Source organism: Blastomyces gilchristii (genome assembly GCF_000003855.2).
Source record: "Blastomyces gilchristii SLH14081 genomic scaffold supercont1.11, whole genome shotgun sequence".
NCBI lineage: Eukaryota > Fungi > Ascomycota > Eurotiomycetes > Onygenales > Ajellomycetaceae > Blastomyces > Blastomyces gilchristii.
This window is the reverse complement of record NW_003101672.1, coordinates 964,672-974,964: the sequence shown is the minus strand read 5'-3', so window position 1 is coordinate 974,964 and position 10,293 is coordinate 964,672. Positions and strand designations below refer to the sequence as shown.

General features: G+C 47.0%; 2 protein-coding genes across 7 annotated transcripts; one reads left to right on the top strand and one right to left on the bottom strand.

The window, feature by feature from the left end:
* Nucleotides 1–3: 3 nt before the first annotated feature.
* On the bottom strand, nt 4–2,437 carry BDBG_05486. Of its 2 annotated transcripts, XM_031722185.1 has the most exons (3): nt 2,384–2,436; nt 1,412–2,285; nt 4–1,291 (listed from the first exon to the last, which is right to left on the bottom strand). In XM_031722185.1, exon 3 carries the CDS (start codon nt 1,129–1,131, stop codon nt 601–603), a length of 531 nt encoding a protein of 176 aa, XP_031579005.1. In that variant the 5' UTR covers nt 1,132–1,291; nt 1,412–2,285; nt 2,384–2,436; the 3' UTR covers nt 4–600. The 2 variants fall into 2 exon arrangements, with proteins under 2 accessions (XP_031579005.1, XP_002623978.1); XM_002623932.2 differs by having other exon boundaries at nt 1,412–2,437.
* Nucleotides 1,787–10,288, top strand: BDBG_05484 (the record flags this gene model as incomplete). Of its 5 annotated transcripts, none has more annotated exons than XM_031722184.1 (7): nt 1,787–2,131; nt 2,338–7,117; nt 7,242–7,559; nt 7,648–7,736; nt 7,797–8,181; nt 8,247–8,282; nt 8,369–10,288. In XM_031722184.1, the coding sequence occupies exons 3-7, from the start codon at nt 7,441–7,443 to the stop codon at nt 8,694–8,696; spliced, it is 957 nt and encodes a 318-aa protein (XP_031579002.1). In that variant the 5' UTR covers nt 1,787–2,131; nt 2,338–7,117; nt 7,242–7,440. The 5 variants fall into 5 exon arrangements, with proteins under 5 accessions (XP_031579002.1, XP_031579001.1, XP_031579004.1 ...); XM_031722183.1 differs by having other exon boundaries at nt 2,211–7,117; XM_031722181.1 differs by lacking the exon at nt 1,787–2,131 and having other exon boundaries at nt 4,709–7,117; nt 7,621–7,736; nt 8,369–9,174.
* Between the last annotated feature and the right edge of the window lie 5 nt (nt 10,289–10,293).

Sequence of the window (10,293 nt, the reverse complement as noted above, 5' to 3'; positions counted from 1 at the left end):
AGCGGCTGCACTGAGAGTCGAACCAAGGGACAAGTGATAGCGAAGACTACAACTAATAAAATAGAGGTTCCATTCCCTTCCCATGTCAAAGTAGGGCTAGCATTAACATTAGGAGAAGTTCATTCAAGAATAGCACAATGAATTTTCTGGTTGCCATCAGGTCAAAAATGAAAACAAGAGGGAATGCAAGAAACTTGTATCTACAATAATCAACGGGTATCAAAACAGCTCTCTTTCGCTCTCTAATAGCGTTGGGTACATTCCACACCATTATTCAGTGGATACCACTAGCCAGAAGCACAAATTGAATGAATCGACGCCAATACCTCAGTAGCAAACGGGAAACAACAATCTAGAGCAACGATCCGCTAAGGGGGAAGTATGTAGCAACAAAATAGCTAGGGAAACAAAGATAAAGGACAACAACATTGTTTTAACGTAAATATATTTTCCAGCGTAGGGAAGCCATAGGCCGTGATATGGAGGTTCGCAATTCCAGTGTTTAGATACTATATGTACACGAATATGGCTCGATGTAGTCGCGGGTGTAGGCCAGGATGGAATTCTCTTGATCCCCACGGGATTAGTTGTAGTCTGGATTTATCTCTCCTTTTCATCAACCTTTTCCCATTCGCTGTCCGTACTCACGTAGCCAGAGCTATCGGGGCCGTTTCGTCGCCTTCTTAAATCTTCTGCCTCATTCGGTGGAGGAGCACGCGAAGCACCTGTGTTCCGAATCGGGGGGGGTCCCATTAAACCAGATGAAATTGTAGGTGCCGGTAACTTTGGTTCTCCTCCCGCAAGGCTTTCGGTTTCAGTTTCGCTCTCCGTGTCAATCGCTCCGGGTGGCCGACCTGTGGGTCCCTTCTGGGTTGATTGGGGCCAGGAACTGTTGGCGGGCTCCGATTGTGCTCGGGAAATTTCTAATTCTTTCACAAACCAGTTTATCGCACCCCATAGACCGCCACATAGGATCGAGAGGACAACAAAGTGGATGCTGTGAGTCGCAAGAAGAAGGGCAAATAGGAGGAGCTGGAGAGCAGCGAAGGTTACGTTTGTTGCGAGGACTAAGGTAGGTGTAGGGCCCGGGGTGAATATGCTGGACCAGAGATTCTCGATGAAAGAGGCCATTCTGTGTGAATATTCTGCAGCTATGACACTGAGAGGAGGGGGTTTTCCGTATCGTTTAGGAGATTCGTGGACTAGCCGGTAAGACGAAGAACGTTCCGGGATATCGAAGGAAAATGGCAAACGATAGGGTTATAAGCAGGAGGGATTTGAACACGTTTATCTTTCGAATAATGGTCAGTTTGTCTTTCGCAGCGCCGTGTTTTTAAATGTTTTTTTATCCTGGTGCCTTAAAACGGAGCGTTGCTGCCAGATGGAGGGGTTGGCTTCAAGAAGTACCTACTTTAGTAAATAGCGCCAAACGCGCGGGAACCCAAATCAATCGTGGTTAAGCATATATGGATGTCCAGGATGGTTTGAAAGGGAATTCCAAAGTTGGGTGATTTTGACCTTGCTAAGAACTGCTCTAAGCCATCAAGATAACACTCCAAAGAGGCATTCCATGCCTCTGCCCATGCTGGGAGAAATCGTTGTCATTGTGATGATGATCATGATGATATCGGCCAGCTGATACCGCGAAGATACCCCGCATCATTGTTGATCCGACAACGCCGGACCACGGGGATTTTGCACGCGGAGTGCTAAGTTAATCCGCTCCGGCGTCGGAATAGGAGAAGCGCTCAATGTTGAAACAAACAAATCATGAAGATTATAACAACTCGAGTCTCACAACTGGTCTGGTGCGATCCCCGGACGGACCAAAGTCAGAAGTTCACGGCCTTTAACACCTGGATGGAGGTGTTCTGGATGATCAGTAATCAAGGAACCACCCGATTACACCAACTACTTACATGACCGCGAGGCTTCTCCAAATTCTCAAGCGCATGCTTTTCCGGGAGTCTTTTCAGCTTCTTCCATGATCAATGCTCAATCCCTCTTTTCTAGATATCTATTATCTTACATTCTCAAGCACCGTCAAGCATGTATCTTCAGGATTGAAGATACATTTTCTTGATTTTTTCTTCTGGGAGCAAAGCGCTGATTCGATCATATGGTTACAACAGTAAGTAATGATTCGATGCTTTAGATCGTCGATACTTCGCCACTATCTCCTGCTTGGAAACCCAGCCTGATTCCAGAAGTCCCATATATATACATTGAACTCTCGTACGGCCATCATCCTTGAAATCCCTATTAGTTAGGCAAGAGGAGGGAATCTGATGCACATTGGAATGTTAGCATAGTGCGCCTGGCTGAAATTTGTAGTAGGATCACATGGTCTCAAGCTGAAAAGCTTAAGGATTTCATCCCATACCTTGCAGCTGCACCATTCGCCAGTTCTTCGGCGGTTGCTGGACATGACTACAAATTCCTTCACTCTTTATCCTGCGGGCTACAGGACTCTTCCTCCAATTTCGATATTTTTGTACTGCTGCGCCACAAGTCAACAAGTCCTAAATTTCCAGTGAGGCTGTGTGTAAGGCTGAAGCCACATTATTAGTCAACAGTGGCGTCGGCGGCATGCATCTTGCAGGTCAAAAAAGGAGCAGCCCTACGAAGTACAATCCTCCAGCTTAGAAACTGAGGTTGGTGGACCAAGCGGCTTCCCACGTGTAGACCGATAAAACTCCCACAGCCCCATGTTACCAATTGAGAAAAGGAGAGCGTTATTCATTTTTGTAAAACCCAATCCATCGCTTCCCTGCTTTTCGCCAGCCATTCATTCAACCCATCATCCATTATTAGCCAACGGCCCAGACTCTCCTCAGCACAGCATTGAAACGATTCAGGAACTATTACTATAGCGCATTACAGAAATAGACCAAGCCAGAGGGCAAATGAATGAAATCGTGCAACCCAACACAAAATGGACAATCTCAAAGAATTTGGAAAGCACATCATAAGAGCCAAGATTTTCGATGGGAGATTCTCATATGGGTCCGCAAGTGCCCTCAACCAGAATTTCGGGGTTTGGAGAACAACTTCCATCTTTTGATCTCTCCCTCTCCCTTCCTAGCCTAGGATGGGAGAGTGTATGTCGTGTGCGCTCCGTAATTCAGCACCTGTGTCCCCATGACGACAACTACTTCCCTGGCACTTACCAAAATGCCTGACATTGTTGCTGCCTTAAAACCATCAGCCTGGCTGATAACTGCGAATAATGTATTGAGAATTCGGCCATCCGCTTAAGAGTTCCTTGGTGAAAGCATGGATTTGACTCCTTCGTTCGATAAGAGTTAACGCTAGCAATGCGGTATTATTCTTATCATCTTATTATGGTCCGTGGACAATCGACAACAATGTATAAGGCGAGTAAAGCGAGGCCCCCAAAGGCATTATTCGTCACCCTAATTGCTGTAAGCAATCAAGCAGCACCAATAGGCCAGGCCCACCCTGAAACGGGCTAATGATCTCTGGGCTCAAAGCTTTTTTGATTGCTGGTTGAATAACGGCTGCCAAATGTCGCGGCCTCTCTCACCTCCCTACCCAGCATTATGCGGCAAGACGGAAGGGGTAAAGGGCTTCTCTGTACATCTCAACTGGCCAGCCCCACCCACCTCAGCACCGCGGTCAGGGGCCGGTGTATTTCAAATCTCCTGAGCTCGCTTCCCTCCGGCCGGGCCGCTGCGGCAGCATCCTGCACTATTCGAACCAGTCTATCTGACAAGCATAGGTTATTTGCTGCTGCTTCGCTCATTATTGGCTGCAACTAGCATTTCCTGAATGGCAGGGCTCTCGTGCAAAGATTGTGAACCTCCATGGATCGAAACCCTGGATTCAAGGCTGATCGAAGGAATGACCAATGGCCACCCACCCTGCAACAAGTGGATTCATGCAATGAAGCCGATGGAAAGGAGCCTGTTCACCTTTTTACCGTGTCCATCTACTTTGCAGTTTCGATTTATTTTCCTCCGTTTATTGCAGGGAATAGCTGAGCCTTATCGATATTACACTTCATATTTCATTTTCAGGCAATCTGCGTATACGCCTATCGAATATCAATGCCCGCTTGTGCCTCGCACCATTTAATGGTGACCCAAAGCAATGACAGCACCTTTGCAGGACTATGGAGGAAACGGAACTGGAGACCCTAATAATGCTAATAATAGTTTGCCGAGGGAAGAACATGCTACCATGCGAAAATGATACGTTACGAACTGACGGTGCAAGAGCCGCGAGTGTCGAATAGGCTACCTGGACTGGAAACTTGGGCTTCTATTAATAATAAGTAAAGTGCGCTAGCTAGAGCTGATATTCGATGTCGGAACAGATAGTTCCCTCTATTCTAACTTGCGGGGACCCCGAGCGTCTTTTTGTTTAGAAAAAGATAGGAAAGTTAAACTAAATTTCAGAGGACATAGCTATGCTATGATGCGTTAAACTAAGGTGCTGAGCCCAGGATTAGTAAAATAGAGTACATAAACGGCGCACTGATTGGCTGCCCGGTAAACTCTATTTGGCGCTAAAATAAGCGCTCTGGGCTTTGGAAGATTTCGGCTTCCTGCAGCCAATCCAAGGCCACGAGGAGGAGAATCTGCACAACAAGGCTGGGTTTACACTAACGTGCAACCATGGGGGTTTACCCGCTTCAACAAGAATTGGTGCCTGGAGACAAGTTCTCGCCTAGCAGAGCTTGTATCTCGAACTGACTCTCTACTACCTACATACCTGTTGAGGCATATCCCGGAGAGAATGAATCTTTTTTTAAAGGATATTTTGGGGCAAGGGTCATCATGATAAAGACGGAAGACTCTGCCAGTTCTTAGTTCTGCAACGCTTTTTAAGGGGCGCTTCCATTATTAACCAATGCGACGCTAGGCGGGGGAAATAGATTCCAACCTCGGTATCCACCTCCAAAATAGGCACACACGTCTGGAGATGGTTGTACAAGAAATGCTGTGGCGATAACGGTTCATAGAGGAATGAATTGTGCTTGCAAAATTTCTTGTTGGGCAACAGAGTTTACAAGAATGGCGGTTGCTCTGTAGGGCGGCTTTGGCGGGTCGATCACGACGCTCACATGATCTCAGCTGCTTGCAAATCGGCTTTTGCTGAACAATAATCAACCTCACACTAAACCACCACCAACCTCGACAGCTGCGCCTATATGGACCCACCATACGGAGTACTGGCTCTTGGCTAGCCCTCGAAGATAACGATTCCTTTGCCGTTTGTTGGAACTAATTCTTGGCTCAAGAATCGTTGACCTGCTAATAAGTGTCAGCCTCTGTGGGCTCATGAAGCATTCGCAGCTTTGAGCTTGTGAGAACGCCGTGAGAGTACTATGCGTAACTCAGGCCTGGGGAGTAACTTCGCAGTAAAGGGCTTGGCCCGCCAGCGTTGCGCGTTCGGCACGAAGCTCCTTCCTTCATCCGGACTGGCGAGTTGAGCCTTATTTGCAGGCGTGGCGGACTGGGCTGAAGGCAGGACATGCCACCTTCAGGCGAGCTATCGACTTGCAAGATATGCTGCGTATGTATCTCACCCAGGCGATGGTATACGCGACAATGGTACTAGCCCGCTAAGCCCAGGAGCCCGTGACTGGAATCGCTGGGTGGTACGACGCCTTGCAAGAAAACAAAACCAAGGGTTTTGCCTGGTTCTTCAAGGTAGTTTCGGATTCGCCCAAGTGCAGCAACCCTCCTTCGCTCCTAAAATAACCTTGTATCGTTAGTTGGACGGGAGCCCTATCCCTGGCAGTGTCACCAAGAGAAGACAAGTCACCATGCCTAGCGAAAAGACAACCGCGCCTACGAACCTCGGAGCTCTTGTCCTGATTTTTTTTTTTCCCTCTTTGGATTAATTGCCCCGTAATCGAGCATCCTCGCGGATGTACAAGAAGTTGTCATCACCTTTCTTATCTGGTGTTTGAGTTCTTTAATTTAATTACCCTGTGAATTTGGTGTCTATATTACTGTTCTGAGCATGAACCGACTGGCTTGGCTCTAGCTAGGTCGAAGTCTAAAGAGCATTAGACTCAACCGTCAGGTTACCTCCCGGAACGATACCAAAATACGTCGTCTGGCCCCCAAAAATATTGGAGCCCCTTTGGGACCATCCCTTTAAGGCTTTACCCCGGCGGTTTTGGCAGCTTGATGGACTTCTTCCGCTTGGGTCGTTTTAGGTATCCATCAGCTCTTGGTTTGGCTCCTCTTTCCTTGCAGCCGCATGTCAGCCCTCACGAATACCCATCATTTGATGATCTCCACTTGAATATTTGGACCTAAAAAGGGCGCCAGGGAGAGTTGGAAGCTTATGAACGCATGTCACCCACAAAAGGACTTCTGGCTAGCCACCCCCAACTCAAACAACTCCGCCCTGGATTAAGCTATGAAATGGAAATTTCATTCTTCTTCCTCACCTGGCGCGTCTCCAATGACTCGCTACTACAATTTTATTTGAAGTGATCAGAATGCTGTAGAGTCCAGGACTTTGTCTCTTGGGCAGGATGTGGAACTAAACTACTTGGCATCAAGGAACTTGGTCTGTTACAACCCTGTTAAGGCGAAATTCTGTGTGGTGGTCTTGGTGAGCGGTATTCAAAACTAATTGTGCAGAATCAAATCGGGATCGGGGTTCTATAGCATGTGCTAGAATGCTGGAGAGCCAACAAGCTCCTTAGGGCTGGCCTTTCAGTTGTCATCTCGCAATTTCAAGACGTGGCGCACGACTCTGCACCCCTAATATGGAGATGATGATGAATCGGGCCTACTAGATGGGTTGGCATGAATGGGGCTAAGCTCCAGCGCAATATGGCTGAGTGTTTTGGCTGGGCATCTGTTCTTAAAACAGAATGGGGTGGAGAGGTTGGCAGCTCCTACTTTAAACTGTTACCCCCCAAAATGTTCGCCCTCATTTTCCTCTAATTCATTTCCATTCCGTTTTATAATCCTCATATAATTGCGGTTGAGAGACATTATTATCGCAAATACCGTCGTGTCTGTTGCGAAGGGTTCTGTTGTGCGGGGAACAACTATTTCACAACCAACAAAGCTCCTATCTCCAGTGCCCTTTTTGTATCCAGAGTATATGGTCTTGTCCAATACATGTATGCATTCCACCGCTTCTCCTATCTCTTTTCTTCTCTTTGACCGGCAGAGCGCCAATTTTTTTTTTAACTACAGCATGTCATCACAGAGACGTCAACAATCAAGAAGCTCATCTAGCCAAAGATCTAGGAGTTCTCGAAAGGATCAACCAGCTACGATTACTGCCGCGCAGTTTGAAGCCCTAAACATTTCGTCCCCTACCCCGCCACCACCAATTGCCGTTCACCGGGCGCCAGAGTACGCTCCATCCGATCTGAGCGCTCTTGATGCGAATTTAGCAGTTGTAGTCAGTCAAGCACAACAAAACTGGCCGTCATTCCAGATGACAGCTACTGTCGATTCGAGTTCAACACCACAGTCGTTTACTGGAGTACCCAACTCCGAAATCAGATACAGCGGTTTCTCCTCGAGACAAGAGCAATATACCACAGAACATATGAAGTGAGTTGAAACAACCAATCCGTTGTGCAGAAAGAAGCAAATAGATTAATATATTCTGAAGCTCACGATTTTCGTTGTACAAAAGCAGTACCTTTCACTACAATATGCCTTCGCATTCATCAGCCTTTGCACAACCCAGTTATCATTACGCTGGGCCTGGCCATACGCACCTTCCAGGTATTTATTTGCATGATCCGACTCTCTTCATTGAACTGATAGTAACAATATTCAATGCAGCCTACGGAATAGAACCCGAATCCGCTTCGTCGCTGGAATTTCCAACTAATTTTACCCACCGGAATCCTCCCCCACAGGCATCTATTCCCTCAGATGGCTTGATAAATATGCCTCCTCCAGGCGGATATCACTATTCGGTTCCGCAATCCCAGGTTTCTTCCACAAGACAATACAAAGATAGAATATCAATTACGTTATCTGAGCATCACGCGCCGGATCAGGAGTCTCGTCCAAGTAATTCACGGGATGAATACATACAGCACGGATTTACCTCACATCCTGCTACGGAACCATATTCCGATCCGTCTACAAATATGGCTTCCCTCACTCCAGATTATTTGAACCACCCAGTACCCAACGTTACCGGCCATGCTTATCCCGCCTCGTAAGGAGCCATCACCTTGAATACCTTAACCAACAAGAAGTGTCTAACAATTTTAACCTGCGCAGCCCCTCACTATATGAAACGCTACATCCCTATCAAAGGTGAGTTGAAACAATGACCCTGTTATATTAACCGCCTATCCTTGGCCGATTCTAGTCTTCCTAAATTCTTACTGTGCTAGTTCTAGACAATATTCTTTTTCACCTATTCCCGATACAGGGGTTCCCGCAACCTCAGCTTCAGCTGATAATTTTTCTACTCCATACAGTGTCTCACCCGCCCCAGAGGACCAAGTACGAATTGTGAACTCTCGACCGAAACCACAGTGCTGGGATCATGGCTGTAATGGCCGTGAATTTTCCACATTTAGCAATCTTCTGCGTCATCAGCGTGAAAAGGCAGGGACTGCCACGAAATCAGAATGTCCTCATTGTGGAACGGTTTTCACTAGAACAACGGCACGGAATGGACATCTTGCGCAGGGAAAATGCAAAGCGAAGCGCGAACAGCAATAGCACGGCAATAGTAACAGAGAGATAGTGTTCATGCGCTTTGATTATCTACGAAGGTATTGATATCAATTTTTGTTCGCGGTGGGCGTTTTTTTGCTTCTGGAGGCGCAATGGGTAGGTGCATACATTGGGAGACTGGAGCCCCAATCACCTTTTCCGACTCTTTGATCACCCTAGCCATCTTGCTGCACATGTATGTGACCTTTTCAGCATCATCTCAGCATATCTGCTTTTAGCATCAGCACCTCATGACTTAAAAAGACACAATGACAAAACTATCACTAATCCCTCTTTTATCCTCAACCATGGCGAAATGCGGATTGAAGAGAAACTACATCTAGAAAGATAAAATGGAGGACAAATGAAGCAATTTGATAAATACGAGAGGATGCTCCAGGTTCTTAAACTTGAACCTGGGGCCCCCTGCCTCCAAATCATGGAAATGAATAGCGGATACGTTCGATTGGGCAATCGACCGTCAGATGGATCCATCCATGGATGTGAGCTGAGCACGCTCTTAACATCAGATTCTTGAAAGCCAATATCGTAAAATGTTAAACTGTCGTCTATGTATCTCTATACCTGAATATGAGTAAATCATTGGGCATTTCTGACATATTTCTCTAACTGGACCCTGGCAATTAGCGGCTTCAACAGGTTGCAGCTTATGTTTCCACAGCTAGCCGACCTTATTTGCTTTTATTTGCTGCTGTTTTTCGCGGAGCTTGGCACGAGCGATTACTGGATTGTGGTCCACGCGCGGAATTGGGATGACGTGTACTCCATGCTCCGTACGTGTAACTCTGGCGTCGCCCTGGTTTTTTTTAGCTTCAACTTAAGCTCAACATGACGGTGACATGATGTCCTTTTGCACTCTCCATAATAATAGCTTATGATCCCCCTGTTCCCGAGAAAAGGCCGCACTGTTGAAGTTGAAGGAGAGTTATCAGGCCCTGCATGTTCTTGGTTGGAGCGTACCCGAGGCCAAAGATGGCATATCGGCTTCGACCGATTTTCTTTCCTTCGATATTTTTTTCCCTCTCGCTACGTTTTCGCTTCCTGGATCACACATCGTCGGGTATCCGGCGCTAATAAACGCCCGAACCAACCGCCAAATTGGGAGCGATACACGAAGTTTGACTTCGCGTGCTAGGTGGCCGACAGCTGAACTACCTAGCGTAGAGAAGGGTGGGGGTTAGAGGAGTATCGAAGGGCCAAAGAATGAGGAGAGCTGTCTCCACGTAGGAGGAATACTCGTAAATTTTAACATTATTCTTCCTCTGGAATCTCAAGGCTTTCAAGGCGATTCTCGCCCATACTAAGAGAGAACAGGGACCGTGAGTATGGTAGTTATCATATGCCAATAATGCGAAGACCAAGGTCCTAGATCAGTAATTATCAACACACTCGCCTGAGGATGTGTAGGCAGCTGGTGAGAAATATACTCTGCCGTGTTGTAGCCAACTTAGCAGGCTTGGCCGCTTTGGCTGGTTGGGTGCCTCAGGCGAGCTATTAATTTATTATTGCACACCAGCGCGGGGGCACCGATTCAAGCGGCGTGGTCGCTCCTTGCCTTCATTACCACTAATCTTCACGGAAT

What these genes read in the sequence shown, in the direction of transcription:
- BDBG_05486 (XM_002623932.2), bottom strand. Translation starts at nt 1,131, where the DNA reads ATGGCCTCTTTCATCGAGAATCTCTGGTCCAGCATATTCACCCCGGGC.